The sequence below is a fragment of the Schistocerca americana genome, chromosome 3 (assembly GCF_021461395.2).
Source record: "Schistocerca americana isolate TAMUIC-IGC-003095 chromosome 3, iqSchAmer2.1, whole genome shotgun sequence".
NCBI classification, from domain to species: domain Eukaryota; kingdom Metazoa; phylum Arthropoda; class Insecta; order Orthoptera; family Acrididae; genus Schistocerca; species Schistocerca americana.
The window spans coordinates 420,626,437-420,644,495 of record NC_060121.1 but is presented as its reverse complement, the minus strand read 5'-3'; the positions used below and the strand labels follow the sequence as shown (position 1 = coordinate 420,644,495).

Sequence of the window (18,059 nt, the reverse complement as noted above, 5' to 3'; positions counted from 1 at the left end):
GCGCGTAAGACAAGATCAACCAAAATAACGATAGGACATTTCTATGCAGTCTCTCCCCTTCGGCTCGTTTGAGTTTAGTTAAGAGCTAACTGCATGAAAGGGGAAAGGCCACATGGAATCTCCAGTTCATGCTCGGCCTGTTAAAACTTTTACAATCATTTTGGTTTCTTCCATGACAGTTTCGTATTGTGCGGCTCAGTGACTCAAAATGTCAGACTGTGGAACCAACAGTGTCGGTTACGACCCTGGTTAACTGTGGGATTATGCTGTCATTTATTATTTCTTCACCTCTGGCAGTTTTCATTAATGCGATAACCGCGAGTTTCACCGTGGTTCGGAGTCCGCCTAAAACTGGTTTATACAATATTACTATAACTATTCTCGATGCCAACCTAATTTTGTTGATTTCTTTTGACAATGTCGCTTTAGAGTGTTAGGATAATATAAGGTCTCTTTTGTTTTAGTCGTGCCTGGAGATGGTCATTACAGACTGAAATCGATAGTTTAAAGACAGTGTTATGTGATGAGTGGAATAAAAGAAAAAAATAAAGCAAAGCTCCTCAATGTCTTTAGGAAACAACTCTTCTTAGTTGATGTTAATCATTACAGTAGGCCTAATTAATAAAATAACGCAGGGCTGGTTGTGCTGAAGGACTCCTTGGCAGCAAGTCCTTGAATAGAAAACAGTGACCTGGAAAAACACATGTTTGGAAATAGGCTATTTAATGGAAGCACGAACTCTTAGATTTTTATAGTGTTTCAGTTGGAGTTCTTCAGTAAGGGTGTGATGTGACGTAAAGCTGCAGAATTCTAGAATGCATATTTTCTGACTTCATACTAAAACAAATTTAACGTCACTACAGGGAAATGAATTATTCGTTGGCATTAGAAGCCATCAATTTCTCATAAGCTTTCTATATCAGGAAGTTTCAAAAAACATGGAGTTCTTCATACAGTCGTATTAAATTCGTGTTACACCTTTTTCAATAGACTTAAAATTGACCATGATTCATTAATGGATCCCAAAAGTAGATTGCGTCCCTGTGTTTCTGCACGATAGTCTCTCGACGTATCATAGATTATCCCCATGAAAAAAATTATGCAACAACAAAGCACGCTTTACTAACCGAAGTGATGCACACCGGAGGCGAAATGAGCAATGCAAAACCACTTGGTTGGCGACTGGCGCCCATTGATTGTAAGATCGTTGAAACCTGTGATGACAGGTATTCAACAGTGGACATCCGCTCATGAATTCTTAATTATTTTTGAACAGAAGTGCTGTCTTACGCATTTCAGAATATAAAGTCAATTATGGTTGCTTTCTTAAACACACGCTTCTGAATACAGACGAAATGAAGCATAAACATGTTTCAAAGTGTGTGACCTATACTGGACGCTTGCACTTCTGTGCATCTTATAGCTAACCACTGCACTACTAACACATGAAGCATTGGAAGATTCGGGCGGTAGAGACCTTTCCCTTTGAACTGCAGAAGCCTACAGTGTTAGTAGCTAGTGCAGATTACCGAATTTATAATTCTGAGGGCAGCCATATTTATTGTCACGAAAACAATTGTCTCAGATTAGTCATTGTGAAATTCAGGATTTTTGTCGAAAACTGTACGGTTGATTTCCCAGAGTAGATTTGACCTTCAAAAATGGTTCAAATGGCTCTGAGCACTATGGGACTCAACTGCTGAGGTCATTAGTCCCCTAGAACTTAGAACTAGTTAAACCTAACTAACCTAAGGACATCACAAACATCCACGCCCGAGGCAGGATTCGAACCTGCGACCGTAGCGGTCTCGCGGTTCCAGACTGCAGCGCCTTTAACCGCACGGCCACTTCGGCCGGCAGATTTGACCTTGTATTATTATTATATACAAGGTAGGTCACTGATGGTGGCAGGGATAATAAAACTGGCAGCAACCTAGAAACACTGAACATCTTCAGTCATTAAGACTTTGATATGAGGCGATTCTGATGTGGCAGTGATGACTTCGGGAATAGTAGGAAGAATAACTATTGATAGCTCGAGAACTTTTGATGGTAGTTTTATGTAGATCTTCAGTAATAATAAAATAAAATATATCTCTAATGAAGTAGGAAACTGCTGTGATTGAAATAACTATGTTACCAAAACAGGAAAATTGTGTATTGCTCATTTGCGTTCTGTTTCCCGTTATAGGAGGTACTGTATCTGGACACATTGAGACACACTAAGCTACGTAACTTCCTTGTAGGATGACGTCCGACCTTATCCTTCTGGTGATGGCAGAATTCTGCTGGACAGACTTCCAGTCTAATAGGGCGAGTTATGTGATGAACTCTTGGTTGATCATCTGAGTGGTGGCGTCGGCATGTCGCAACGTTTCGATGAGTTTCGTACCCATCATCCTCAGGCGAGGTGTCGGGATGCTGCGCTGCACATATCTATATACCGGTAGTTACTTGACCGCTGTCCTCTTCTGCAGGGCGCGCCGGTGGTGGGGTATCGCGGCGCGGCTCTGGTACGGACGTTGAGTCCTGGTCGCTGTAAATTCTGTCCGCGGACACCGCTACCTTCAGAACGGAGCGTTCCTGATGTATTTCTCAATTGCGGAATGCTACGCTGCGCTAAGTTGAAATCTTCTATCTCGGTTGAGCAAATTGTTGTGGAGACGTATTTCCACTGCCTTCTTGAAGACGGACTGCATGTCTTCTTCGTTTTTTCAAAGACGAAGGTGTGCCCTCCATTAACGCTATGCTCTGCTACTGCGGACTTGCTTATTTGTCCTTAAGTGTACGTTTCTGATGTGCTCCGTACAGCGATGTGGTATACACCGTTGTATTTGTTCGATGTATGACCTTCCACATTCACACTCGATACTCTAGATGTCCGGCGTCTGTAATCTTAAAGGGTCTTTAGTCGAGCCAAGTATGTCCTTTAACTTTTCGCGTTGCATGGAAGAAGGCTTTTACACCGTGCTTTTTCAGTATTCTTGCGATTTTGGCTGTTTATGGGCCACAATAGAGCAGGAATGTCACACGATTAGCTTCGTCTTCTTCCGTCTTGTCCTCCCGCCTTTTGTCTGTCTGTAACTCGCGTCTTGTCTGCTTCTAGGAAAGTGGAAAGTTTCCTGCAGATGCTGCAACTCCTGTGGCACCCCCCCCCCCTTTCTCGCAGATGGACCTTGTTGTATGTACCAAAGTGTTCAGTGCCGAGTTGCGTTGTGCTGGATGGAGACAACTCCGAGCATAAAGATAAATGTCCGTGTGCGTCTTTTTCCTGTAGACCGAGTGTTCCAACGTACCGTCTGGATTCCTTTTGATTTAGATATCCAGGGAGGTTAGCCATACGTTCTTTTACTTCCATGGTGAACTTGATATTTTCATGTATGCCATTGAGATGACGTAGAAGCTCCTACAGGTTTTCCGTGCCATGTGGCCACACCACAAAAATGTCGTTAACGTATCTATAGAACTCTTTGGTTTTAGGCGGGCGAGTTATATCTGCAAGTGTATCCTTCGTTTCATAACAGCCCGTGAAAGTCGCGATTCACGATCTGATACCTCTATTAAATCGCTGTGATATCACAGCTGCTGTACTCATTATCCGTACCTCTTGTGATGAAGAATTAAGAGGATATCGAGCTAATGCAGAATCCTTTAGGCGTGTGGAAACTGGACTTAGATGTGTAACAGCTTCGCTCCAGAATAATAAACTTATAACAGATCACAACAAAATCCTGTTTCAAATATGGTATAATTCAAACGTACTACTGGTTTTACCAGGCCGATGGACATGATTTGGCATCGACTTTGGCAGGCCAAACTACATTACTTACTGTCTTGGACAGCAGTCGTGACCTGCAGAGCGCATTATTTTCTGACAAATCAGTATTTTCTTTGGTAGATGATAGTCCAGTTCGTTTTGACCACCAATGTAGAATGAGGCCGATAAGACAGGCCACTCAAAACATGTCCAGGCTGGTAAATATATCTCTGTGCGTTTTTCTGTAAATTACAGTGAACAACATGTTAAATTTTCTTAGCTACACAAGTAATTTTCAACGTTTATAACTACCAAATTATGATGCAAACTTCATTTTTTTTAATGATTGACGGCTCAGTGGGATAACAGAATAAAAGTTCACTGCCTTAAAACACACAACATACAATTTCAAGTCAGTGACTAAATTTACAGCCGCGCGGGGTTAGCCGAGCCGTCTATGGCACTGCAGTCATGGACTGTGCGGCTGGTCCCGGCGGAGGTTAGAGTCCTCCCTCGGGCATGGGTGTGTGTGTTTGTCCCTAGGATAATTTAGGTTAAGTAGTTTATAAGCTTAGGGACTGACAACCTTAGCCGTTAAGTCCGATAAGATTTCACTCGCATTTGAACTTCATTTACAGAAAATAAAGCACAAAAATTGGTTTACAGCGTTTCTTAAAACGTCGTTAATAAAATATATTGTGTGGACACATAATCGATAGTTTTTTTTAAAATTATAGACTTTTTGAAATATGTGTTCTGTCTTGCTCAAATCATCCTTTATGAATTCATAAGCTGAATAGTAGCACAACATGTTATGTTCAAAATGACCACAGGCAGCGACAGTACACACTTCCAGTCTGCTATTGAACGACTACTGCACCGTGCTAGCATTTCAGCAGAGATGTCCGAGTGGGCTGCAGTAATACGTCATTGCATTTCATCGCGTTTAGTTGGTATGCCCCTGTAGACATCCTCTTTCAGCTTCCTCCCCAGAAGGTAGTCTACGGGCATCGAATTCGGGGAACGGACCAGTCAAGTTACAGATCCTTTGCATCCAAGCAAATGATATGGAAACAATTCGTGAAAACATGCTGTAGAGCTTCGTGCGCTAGATGGTCTATTAGTAGGCTGTGATAACTTCTGCGCGTTTGGTATTTCGTCTGTGAAAAATGGGCCTGTGATCTGTTTCACCATCTTACACCACACGCCTACACTCCATGGATGCTGACGTTCCACCTGATGAAGCCAATGGGGATTTTCAACCGTCCAATTGTGTGTGTTTTGGTGGGTGACCTGGCCATGGTTGGTAAATACGGCTTCGCCACTAAACAAGACGCGTGATACATCTGGAGTATAGTGCATTAATTCCCATGTCCAGAAGTTAATACGATTCTCATAATAGTTTCCCTGCAGCTCTAGGACAGAGATGTGATAGGAATGGAACCTATATCGATGTAGAATGCTTAGGACACTTGGATGACACATGGGGATTTCCTTTATGCAACTGCCCGGGAGCTAACGTGCGGATCAACTGCAAAAGCAGCTAGAACATTAAATACCCCTTCTTCTGTTGTCACTTGTTTCCTTCTGATACGTTGTCGAGGTCTTACACTACCACTTTCACGGAACTGGTTGAAAAGTCTGATAAATAATTGTCGAGATGGATGACGTCTGTTGAGATATCTTGGAGCATACACTGCACAAAAACGAACTGCATTATGGTTGTGTGTGATGTCCTTAGGTTAGTTAGGTTTAAATAGTTCTAAGATCTAGGGGACTGATGATGACCTCAGATGTTAAGTCCCATAATGCTCGGAGCCATTTGCCCCTCTTTTTTTTTTTTTAAAAAAACTGCAGTCTTCGTAAACTATCTACACAGCATGAGCGTGTCGACTTTTCCTGCATTGGTAAATCCCATCGTCCACTCACAACCTACTGCTTGTACTTCAAACACTGTCAAGCAAGTCGCAATACACTCAAGGAACACACAAGCACACTGTAGACAAACATAACAACATCGTGCCTAGCAACTACCTAGGTTAAATGGCACAAACAAGGGTTGGTGTGGGAACTTTCCAAAGTACGATATCTCGTAAACAATTCGCACTACAATCCTGCTACAAACACCAGTGACATTCTAACTTAGCCTACTTTTAGTCTCTTCATATCAATAGGCACTGTTCCATTTAATAAAATGTCGTTTGCACAAAAAATACTTTCTAAGTGTTATTACAATGTCTTGATTGGCTGATAATATGACCCTCTGACTGCCAGTCCATTCTCTGTAAACCACATATCAGCAGTACTTCTAATTTGTGCAGTATTTGAGGTTCAAACTTCAGGTGATTCGCCGTGCATTGCAGAGTTCGAGCACAAAAGTTTCAAACAACGGGTTGACAACATGTTGTTGTTGTTGTTGTTGTTGTTGTGGTCTTCAGTCCTGAGACTGATTTGATGCAGCTCTCCATGCTACTCTATCCTCTGCAAGCTGCTTCATCTCCCAGTACGTACTGCAGCCTACATCCTTCTGAATCTGCTTAGTGTATTCGTTTCTAGGTCTCCCTCTACGATTTTTACCCTCCACGCTACACTTCAATACTAAATTGGTGATCCCTTGATGCCTCAGAACATGGCCTACCAACCGATCCCTTCTTCTAGTCAAGTTGTGCCACAAACTCCTCTTCTCCCCGATTCTGTTCAATACCTCCTCATTAGTTATGTGATCTACCCACCTAATCTTCAGCATTCTTCTGTAGCACCACATTTCGAAAGCTTCTACTCTCTTCTTGTCTGAACTATTTATCGTCCATGTTTCACTTCTATACATGGCTACACTCCATACAAATGCTTTCAGAAACGACTTCCTGACACTTAAATCAATACTCGATGTAAACAAATTTTTCTTCTGAAACGCTTTCCTTGCCATTGCCAGTCCACATTTTATATCCTCTCTACTTCGACCATCATCAGTTATTTTGCTCCCCAAATAGCAAAGCTCCTTCACTACTTTAAGTGTCTCATTTCCTAATCTAATTCCCTCAGCGTCACCCGACTTAATTTGACTGCATTCCATTATCCTCGTTTTGCTTTTGTTGATGTTCATCTTATATTCTCCTTTCAAGACACTGTCCATTCCGTTCAACTGCTCTTCAAAGTCCTTTGCTGTCTCTGACAGAATTACAATGTCATCGGCTAACGTCAATGTTTTTATTTCTTCTCCATGGATTTTAATACCTACTCTGAATTTTTCTTTTGTTTCCTTTACTGCTTGCTCAATATACAGATTGAATAACATCGGGGATAGGCTACAACCCTGTCTCGCTCCCTTCCCAACAACTGCTTCCCTTTCATGTCCTTCGACTCTTATGACTGCCATCTGGTTTGTGTACAAATTGTAAATAGCTTTTCGCTCCCTGTATTTTACCCTTGCCATCTTCAGAATTCGAAAGAGCGTATTCCAGTCAACATTGTCAAAAGCTTTCTCTAAGTCTACAAATGCTAGAAACGTAGGTTTTCCTGTCCTTAATCTTTCTTCTAAGATAAGTCGTAAGGTCAGTATTGCCTCACGTGTTCCAACATTTCTACGGAATCCAAACTGATCTTCCCCAAGGTCGGCTTCTACCAGTTTTCCCATTCGTCTGTAAAGAATTCGCGTTAGTATTTTGCAGCTGTGACTTATCAAACTGATTATTCGGTAATTTTCACATCTGTCAACACCTGCTTTCTTTGGGATTGGAATTATTATATTATTCTTGAAGTCTGAGGGTACTTCGCCTGTCTCATACATCTTCCTCACCAGATGGTAGAGTTTTGTCAGGACTGGCTCTCCCAAGGCCGTCAGTAGTTCTAATGGAATGTTGTCTACTCCCGGGGCCTTGTTTCGATTTAGGTCTTTCAGTGCTCTGTCAAACTGTTCACGCAGTATCAGATGTCCCATTTCATCTTCATCTACATCCTCTTCCATTTCCATAATATTGCCCTGAAGTACATCGCCCTTGTATAGACACTCCATATACTCCTTCCGCCTTTCTGCTTTCCCTTCTTTGCTTAGAACTGGGTTTCCATTTGTGCTCTTGATATTCATGCAAGTGGTTCTCTTTTCTCCAAAGGTGTCTTTAATTTTCCTGTAGGCAGTATCTGTCTTACCCCTAGTGAGATAAGCCTCTACATCCCTACATAAAATTATGTTATTATTAGCGTTGTGAACATGTTGAAGTTGATTTGCTACAAAGAAATAGGGTTTGCTGTGAAATAAGGTAATCGGCTCACAAATAATAATGTATTTAGATTTATTAAAAGTGGCAACATGAAAAAGAATGCTCATAGAATCATACCGGTGTCGGAGCAGTGCAAGCAGGTCGGTCTAGCCTGCGAGTTGCCTCCAGCTGCGCACGTGTTTATCTAACCAGCGTTGCTGGCGCGATGATGCATAGCATTTGCAGCCGCGGTCCAGTGAAGGTCTAGTTTCCGAGCGACTCGCCATCGCAAGTGCAGCTAAAAGGTTCTCTTTGTTACACTGACGTCACAGGTCTATGTAAATAATAGCCAAGTCTCCCTCTGAACACGCTTTAGAAATCTTTTGCGTATGCTTCCAAGAATAGCACAGGATGCATTGTTCCTAGCGATCCTAATGGTACAACCCGTCCCACATGCGAGACGCCTCTGACCGCACATACGTGTTCACCAGCCACTGCGTCTACCTGGCGGTCCAGCGCAGGCCTAATTGACAAGTGAGATATGTCTGCATAGCGATTCACCCGTGCAGCAGCAGCTAAAAGGTTGTCAGTGTTATAGTGATGTCTCATGTCCGTATAACTAACAGCCAAGACTCCCTCTGAATGCACTATAGAAATCTTCTGCAGTGCTTTCAGAAACTGTTAACGAAAATAGTCCAGAATAACACCAAATGCATTCTTCCTGATGCTTCTAATGGCAGAGCCCGTCCATCACGATATCAACCCCTCATAGAAACAATAAAGTTTCGCAGAAATAGTTAACGGTCCCTTTTGTTGCCCTAACAGGACCTGCTTACGAAAATAGCTCAGAATAACATCGATAGCTATCGTAAGTGCAACTTGTTCGTCTAAAGTATAGCGACACAGCCCGCCATAATGGTGAGGGGGGGGGGGGGGGTACACATGTGATGACATGATGCAGACTACACACATCCTCAATACCTCAAATTTCTTAAAAGTGGCGACATGAAATAGAATGCATATAGAATCATACTGGTGTAAATGATGTAATGTGATGTCATGCAACTGAATGCGAAACAGTCTGTCATAAAATAAATAAAGTATTTCATTTGTGTATAGAGGTGGAATGGGACCTAAAATTGAATCTCGGGAGACCCCTTGTGAAATTGTTTCCTATTTTGAAGCTTAATTTCCTGTCTGTGACTTTATAACTAATCTTTCTCTTCCATTCGTCAAGTAGGACCTGAACCATTATAATAAAATGCCACCTAATTCATGCTGTCCAGTTTAGAGTATATCGAACGATAATTCACTCCATGAAAGACCTTTGAGGAATTACACAAAGTTACTGTGGCATGCGGAGAGTTTTCTAGAGATGAGCTAATCTTTTTTTCTCAAATTTCATGTTCTTTTGATTTTTTGAAACTGTAACTGACTTTTTGAACTTTCATTAAATTTTTGTATGATTTTTGAATTTAGATTGCGACAACCTTTTCAAATACGTTAGAATGTGCTGGAAGAGGAGAGATTGGATGATAGTGTCACTTATGTTCTTTTGCTCTTTTCTGGAATAGTGGTTTAAATACTGCGGGTTTCAGAACATCTGGAAAACAACTTTATATTGTGGATAGTGGCTGCACCATCATTTTACCAACTGCTTTTCAATAATTTGTTAATTGAGAGACTGCAGCTCCAAAGGTCTCAGATTTGATCTGCGAACAGCTCTAGGATTTTTGTCACTTATCACTTCTTTCACATCTGGCAACGTTTGTTAATGTGAAAAAAATTAAGTGGCACCATTATTTGGAGTCCACGTTAAACTGTACCCCTCTATAATCGGCTGGTTAAGTCAGTTCAAAGATCGAAGGATACCACTGGTTAAGGAGCGTTCGTCAAACGATTGTCAATTACATGGTTAAATTTGGTTAATGGAAATCTAAAATGTACCGAAAAGTGCTAAAGCGCTGTTTACTAACCTCGGCTGGAACAAACAAGCTCATTTACTATACCGGTCTGACTCAGTTCATTACATTAAGCTGGCACTGCAAACCTAGTGAAAAAGGATGAGGTAACTTACTCAACCTAAGAATGTCGCCATCTCCAGAGATGGAGAGGCACCAAACAAAATCAAACTGAATGACTGATGAGTCTTCCAAAATGGAATCCATGGTCGCTACTCTTCCAGTTACTTTTGAGAGGATTAATATGCGGTTGAATTCTCTCTCCGATTACGACACTGATCAGTTGGTGAAGAGTCTGTATTACATTCCGAGTACAGAGTATTGCATAAAGGATGATATCGCTATTATCAAAGGAATCATGTGGTGGTATCAATGTTTAGTGTAAATTGGCGATGTATTGTGAGGTACAAGTTGGTATCAAAGTCATAGTGTAAACTGAGGATGTATTGTGAGGTAAAATTCAAGAAAGATTGAAAGAAGCCGTGAGATAGACTGACATAAATATCAAAGGCAGTTCAGTACAACACATTGTATCTCAGCATTTTCGTCTTCGGTGGCAGCAGTGGGGTTTACTCCAGGGTAGCTCGTCCAATGGGGATGCACTCGACCTCCCTCTCCACCATCCATCACCCTGTCTCTCGTCAACAGCCATCACTAGTCAGTCTGTGATCTGAGGTTACCATGAGCTCCAGAATTTGCTGTAGGTACCACTTTCTCTCTGATTAGGATCAGTTCCACGTTTTTATTTCTGCACTTACATATGTATCCTGAAAGAACGTGATAATGTTTCTTTCATTTTGTTCCAGTCAACTTCGATGAAGATGTAACACCCATCCACACAATTGTGTGGATGGGTATTGTTGAAGAAGAAGAAGAAGAAGAAGAAGCAATATCTACTGTGGAGTTCATTGGAGGTAAGTAATCTAGTTGCTGCATCTTCAGTCGACTGATATACAATTCCAAATAAATAACTTGCGGTGGTGTAACTTTTTGTTGCTATCCGCAGGGGAAGAAGAAGAAGAAGAAGAAGAAGAAGAAGAAGAAGAAGAACTGGAGGTGGAACTGGTTGATGGTGAGTGCATTTCTTTTTAAATTTTTTTTCCCTGCTAGTTTGCTTTTGATGCCCTCCACGCAGCGTCCATTATTGGTTATTCCTAAGTCTAGGTAGTTGAATTCGTTAACTTAATCTACTTCATGACCAGCAATCCTGATGTTAAGTTTCTTGCTCACCTCATTTCTGCTACTTCTCATTACTTTCATCTTTCTTCGATTTACTCTCAAGCCATATTCTGCGCTCCTCGGGCTGTTCTTTCCATTCCGCGGATCATGTAGTTCTTCCTCACTTTCACTTAGGATAGCATTACCGTCAGAGAATCGTATCATTGATATAAATTTCAACCCCACCTCTGAACCATTCTTTTATCTCCATCACTGCTCACTCGATATACAGATTGATCAGTAGGGGTGAGGACTACATCCATCTCTACACGCTTTTTAATCTAAGCACTTATTATTACCTCTTGGCTCTTGCACATGTTGTATATTACCCATCTCTCCCTATAGCTTACCCCTATTTTCTCAGAATTACGAACATCCTGCCGCATTTTTGCATTGTCCTACGCATTTTCCACGTCAGCAAATCCTATGTACATGTACTTACTGTTTCTTTAGTCTAGCTTGCATTATCAGGTGCAGCATTGGAACTGCCTCTCTGCTGCCCTCACCTTTCCTAAAGCTAAACTGATCGTCATATAATGCACTCCCCAATTATCTTCTCCATTCTTCTGTATATTTTTTTTGTCATCAAGTTGAGTGCATGAGCTGGTTGCGTGACAATTCCCTAACTTGTCGACTCCTGCAGTCTTCGGAATTGTGTGGACGATATATTTTTTTAAAAGTCAGATTGTATGAAGTCGGACTCAAACATTCCACAAATCAACGTGAATAATCGAATTTTTGTCATTCCCCCCTCCCAGTGATGAAATGTTAGGCCCTCCCCCCCCCAAAGCTCTCTTTAATTCTCAGTCTAATACTGGATCCCATTTCTCTGCTATGTCGACTCTTGCTTCCTCTATCATGACATCAGATAGGTCCTTGCTTTCACAGCGACTCTCAATGCACTCTTTCTACCTATCAAATGGTTTAAATGGCTCTGAGCACTATGGGACTCAACTGCTGAGGTCATTAGTCCCCTAGAACTTAGAACTAGTTAAACCTAACTAACCTAAGGACATCACAAACATCCATGCCCGAGGCAGGATTCGAACCTGCGACCGTAGCGGGCTTGCGGTTCCAGACTGCAGCGCCTTTAACCGCACGGCCACTTCGGCCGGCTTCTACCTATCCACCCCCACCTCTGCATTTAGTAGTGAAATCACCATTGCTGTCTTAATGTTATCAATACAGTGTTTAATACCAAAGAATTTGATCCTGCATACTTTCCACGTTGAAAATACTTCTGAACCTTTCGAATCATGCAAGTGTTGCAATAAATTTAACTATATACACTCTTTTCGATGTCGTCCGTGAATGAGGTGGTGTGGGGTCCTACAGCCCAGGATGCTGAGGATGAAGAGGAGGAAGAGATGGAGGCGGCCACTGGTACGTGCATTACACTATGTGGGTTAGAGGACGAAACACTGAAGTTCACATTTTACTAGAGGTTAGTATCACCTGGTTCGAAATTCAGTCAAATGATTCAGTGGACCTGATGCAATCAGTTTAGCTCCTCCTTATGACAGTGCAGCACAGATACAGTTTATCACGTGAAGTAACCCCAGATGTCAAACTAGAGGCATTACAGAATCTGCACTGTAAATTCTTTGAATCCCAGTTACAACCCTCAAATTATTCGGAGTTAGGTGAAGTGTTCATTTTAAATTTATCTTTCATTATATCAATGCTATTATTATTATTATTATTATTATTATTATTATCACCAACATAAAAATTATTCCTATACCTCGTCTACACCGAAACTGTGCATCTTCATGTCTTCCTCTTTCAGTCCAACCTATTACTCTTACACTTCGAGGCATAGGCTAAAGCAAACATATTTTTCATATAACAGAGAAAGTCGATGTTATTGAAAGTAAAGGAACTGAATATTAGGAACTTACTTCAAACTTTGGAAGGGGGAGGGGGGGACGGAGGTAAATGCTTATAAAGTTACTTCCATAGAAAAGTAAGTGAAAAATGATGCTAATGAAGAGTGCGTTTGCTGCCCTGGACGCCTTCGTTACTGTGAATTTCGTTTTCTGGTGCTGCAACTTCATTGACATAACAGATGATGCACTGTAACTGCCTCGTATGTATGTGGTAGTGCACATGAATCGGGTAAATATGACTATCCCTAGATTTCCATTTCACATAGTGTTGTTATTTTCATAAGTCATTTGAATCTCAGCACCTGTTGGTGCTGGAGTCAATAGTAGCTAAGTGCGAGATGGGTGAATTTCCTGTTTTCACGTATGTGTGATTTTAATGCATTATAGAGAAGGTATTATCGGAGTTCTTTTTTCTTTGTATACGTGTATGGCAATGCATGTTTCGAGTTCTTTAAGTTAAGTGGTCTCCATGTACGATCAATCTATACTTCAATTTTCAGGTTCATCTAAATCCACATGGATACTCGGCAAGCCGCCGTAAGATGCGTGGTGGAGGCTATCCTGTACCTCTACTTGTCATTTCCTCCTTTTGATCCATTCGCAAATAGAGCGATGGTAGAACGACTGTCTGTACGCTTCCATATGAGATCTAATTTCTCATATCTTGTCTTCGTGGTCCTTATGTGCAATGTATGTTGGCCGCAGTAGAATCGCTTAGCAGTCAGCTTCAAATGCCGTTCTCTAAATTTTCTCTATAGTGTTCCTAGAAAAGAATGCTGTCCTCCGGCGGCTTCCGTTTGAGTTCCCAAAGCATCTCGGTGGCACTTGCGTTCTGTTCGGGCCTACAGGCAACAAATCTAGCTGCCGTCCTCTGAATTGCTTAGATGTCTTCCTTCAATCCAACCTAGTACGGATCAAAGACACTCGTGAAGTACTCAAGAACAGGTCACACCAGCATCCTACATGTGTTCTCCTTTACATGTGAACCGCTCTTTCCTAAAATTCCCCCCAATAAACTGAAGTTGACTATTTGCCGTCCCTACTGCAGTTCTCACACGCTCATTCCATTCCATTTCATATCACTTTGGAGCGTTACGCCCAGATATTTAAAATGACTTGACTGTGTCAAGCAGGACGCTAGTAATACTGTGTCTGAACATTACAGGTTTGTTCTTCCTACTCACCAGCGTCAAATTGCATTTTTCTGCATGTAGGGCCACCGGTCATTCATCACACCAACCGGAAATTTTGTCTAAATCGTCTTGTATCCTCCTACAGTCACTCAACTTTGATGCCTTACCGTACACTGCAGCACCGTCAGCAAACAGCAGCAGCGGACTGCCGTCCGCCAAATCATTTATGTATAAACACAACAGTAGCGGTCCTATCGCACTACTGGCGATATCCTTGTCTCTGATGAACACTCGCCGTCGAGGACAACATATTGGATACAGCCACTCATGTATTTCTGAATTTATTCCATATGCTCGTGCGTTCGTTAACAGGCTGCGCTGGGCCACCATGTCAAATGCCTTCTGGAAATCTAGAAATATGGAAGGGCATGCTGATTTTAGCACAAGTGATGCTTTCTAAAACCATGCTGATTCATGAACATAAACAGCTTAGCCTCAAGAAAGTTGATTATGTTTGAACTAAGAATGGGTTCAAGGATTCTGCAGCAAACCAAAGTTAGGGATATTGGTCGGTAATTTTGTGGATCCGTTATTCACATTTCTTATATACTGGAGTCACCTGCGCTTTTTTCCAGTCGCTCCGTCCTCTGTGTTGGACGAGAGAGAGAGAGAGAGAGAGAGAGAGAGAGAGAGAGAGAGATTCATGACAAATGCAGACTGGGTAACGGACCAATCCTTGTAAAATCGAACTGGGATGCCATCCGGAGCAGATGATTTGTTTGTTTTTCAAGTTGCTTCTCTATGTCTGGTATACTTATTTATATGTCATCCATATGGGGGTCTGTCAGAAGGTCAAGAGACTGCATGTTTGTGTGGTTTTCATGCGTGAACGATGTCTTAAACGTGAAATTTAAAACATAGGCTTTGGTTTTGCTATCTTCAACTGCCGCACCAGACTTGTCAACAAGTGATTGAAAGAATCGTTAGACTCGCTTACCGATTTTACATATGGCCTGAATTTTCTCAGCCCCCTGCCAGATCTTTTTCTAAGATGTGACGGTGGTAGTTAAATGCTTCACGTATTAATATTTTGCTAGCTGTCTAATGGCTAACGAGATCTTGAGTCGATATATAAATGTGCTTGATTCGATTATTCTTTTCCCTACAGCTTACCGACAGCAAATATCAGTCAAATTATACATCATCCTCGTTTTCCATTTATGTCGACAGTACTTGATTCCTAAACATACAGCTTACATGTGATATTGTTTAGTGCTCCTTGCAGTTACGGGTACTGATAACTGCAAGCGAGGTTCATTACAAAAGAGATATTGCCTGACACGAAGTGGCCGGGTATCTATGACAGGGTCTGCTAATACACAGAAAATTTGTTGAGGATTTCAGTGCATAACTAATATTGTGACTATGTGATGCATAGAACTAATTTCATTCTATCTTCATGCTATTAATTTATTTATTGATTTTTGTTTCAGAATCTATACCAGACAGCCCAGCGTCGCCATCACCGCCTCCACCACCGCAGAACCCACCACCACCACCACCACCACCACCACCACCAAGGTGGCGCATACTCCCTGAGGAGTATGTAGATGAAGGCAATGATGTTGATGTTATATTCTCATACGAAATAATAAATATCGATTAAAAGGACTATATTTTTTATCTATAAACAAAAAAAAACCCTCTCCCCTAATATCCAACATATTCTACAAGACGAGTCCCTTACAACAGAGTATACCACCGCTACGCATCTGTGTTAATTTCATCGTAGCCTGCCTGCCCTGGAGTAAACCCCACTGTTGCCACCGAAGACGGAAATGCTGAGATAGAATGTGTTGTACGTAACTGCGTTTGATATTTATGTCAGTCTAGCTCATAACTTCTTTCAGTCTTCCTTGAGTTATACCTCACAATACATCCTCAATTTACACAATAACTTTGATACCACTACATGATTGCCTTGACAATAGCAATATCCTCCTGTCTGTAGTACTCTGTACTCGGAATGTAATAAAGACTCTTAACCAACTGATCAGTGTTGTAATCAGAGAGAGAATTAAACCGCATATTAACCCTCTCAAAAGTAACCTGAAGTGTAGCGACCATGGATCCCATTTTGGAAGACTCATCCGTCATTCAGTTCGATTTTGTTTTCGTGCCTCTCCATCTCAGGAGATGGCGACATTCTTAGGTTGAATAAGTTACCTCATACTATATCACTAGGACTGCAGTGCCATGTTGATGTAATGAACTGAATCAGACCGGTATAGTAAATGAGCATGCTTGTTCCAGCCGAGGTTAGTAAACAGCGCTTTAGCACTTTTCGGTACATTTTCGATTTCCATCAACCAACATTAACCACGTCATTGACTATCGTTTGACGAACGCTCTTTAACCACCGAATTCATCTGATCTGAATGCCAGTTACACTGCTCTGGCCGGGAGCTGCTTTCTATGGCATGGTAGCTACAGCATTGACAGGGAATACGGTGCACGTTTCGTTTGGTGTTTGTATCACGTAGTGCCAGCCCCTTGTGTTTTACAACACTAGTTTAATGTGGCCTTGATTAGACGCCTGCTACACTGTCGCTGTGGAAGATGAGATTATCAGTACACCTTCAGATAGCAGAGGCAAGTGCTCTACAATACCGCAAGCTCATCCAGTTCCCATATGTCGCAATGTCTTTCACGTATTTTGTCAGTGATAAACACCGCCTCTGTGTTTTATTTCTGCCTTTCTGTGTGTTGTGTGAGCTTTACAGTTTACATCACACGATGCTCAGCTTTCTGTGAGAGCCACAGAGTCAAAATGTGTTACTGTCGGTTTACCTGTAGCTGACACAGAGCTTGAAGTCTTGAAGTGTATGGTGGTGATGTAAATTGATTGAATGTGTTACAACCGAAAAAACGTTGTATTAAACTGCTTATGAAGGAGGAATACAGGATTCCTCTCGTGTGATTGATAGTCTGTTGGATAGGACCTTCCTTCAGTACAGACGCCAAAACTTTGTGCAGATCTGTGCGAACAAGTTCGAGCACTGGCCCGCAGCCCAGTGGAGCGATACGTGTATACGCAATATGCTCTGTGACAACACGTGGACGGTTATTGTTGTTCGGTAAGAGAGAGAGAGAGAGAGAGAGAGAGAGAGAGAGAGAGAGAGAGAGAGAGAGAGAGAGAGAGAGAGAGGGGGGGGGGGGGGGTGATAAAATCTTACGGATTCTATTATAAGACAGGCTCTCACGATTTGTTTTGTAAAATCGGACCTGCCATAGTGGACAAAACAGCTTAGTTTTCTTCAATTATAGCTTGTCGGTGTCAAACAAAAAATGTTTGTGTTTCTTGCCCACATGTGAGCCGATGGCATGAAAAATTGTATTTGCTAATGGTATTTATGTTATTTCACGTGTCTAAAAGGATTTTATTACACATATGCATTACAGTTTACTTACAGACACTGAACGCGAGTGGTGCTCTCAGGATGTGTAGTTTATCCATCAATCTGAAAGAAACTGCTTAACATAGATGTTTTTTTTCCCCCTCGGTGTTTAAATTCCCTCTTTTTCTTTACTCTGATGACATTTATTATAGTCGCAATTTTATTACAGTCCCGCGTTTAGAACGGTGTGGTGACCATGTTCTGTTCTGGTTCTGAGCACTATGCGACTTAACTTCTGAGGTCATCAGTCGCCTAGAACTTAGAACTACTTAAACCTAACTAACCTAAGGACATCACACACATCCATGCCCGAGGCAGGATTAGAACCTGCGACCGTAGCGATCGCGCGGTTCCAGACTGAAGTGCCTAGAACCGCTGGGCCACACCGGCCGGCTGACCAAGTTCCGTGAGAGGTTGTGGCTGCCCCTTTACACAAACAGCCCGCAG

General features: G+C 41.8%; 1 protein-coding gene across 3 annotated transcripts in view; it reads left to right on the top strand.

The window, feature by feature from the left end:
• LOC124607230 (sulfated surface glycoprotein 185-like) overlaps positions 1 to 15,825 on the top strand; it is a 28,075-nt gene extending 12,250 nt beyond the window's left edge. For 2 of the 3 annotated variants that reach the window (XM_047139502.1, XM_047139503.1), the window contains exons 2-4: positions 10,721 to 10,855; positions 12,360 to 12,515; positions 15,648 to 15,825. In XM_047139502.1, coding sequence (XP_046995458.1) covers positions 12,431 to 12,515; positions 15,648 to 15,820 — 258 coding nt within the window. In that variant the 5' untranslated portion in view covers positions 10,721 to 10,855; positions 12,360 to 12,430 and the 3' untranslated portion in view covers positions 15,821 to 15,825. The remainder of the gene's footprint in view (positions 1 to 10,720; positions 10,856 to 12,359; positions 12,516 to 15,647) is intronic. The other variant, XR_006978789.1, reaches the window with a different exon arrangement.
• The last annotated feature ends 2,234 nt before the right edge of the window (positions 15,826 to 18,059 follow it).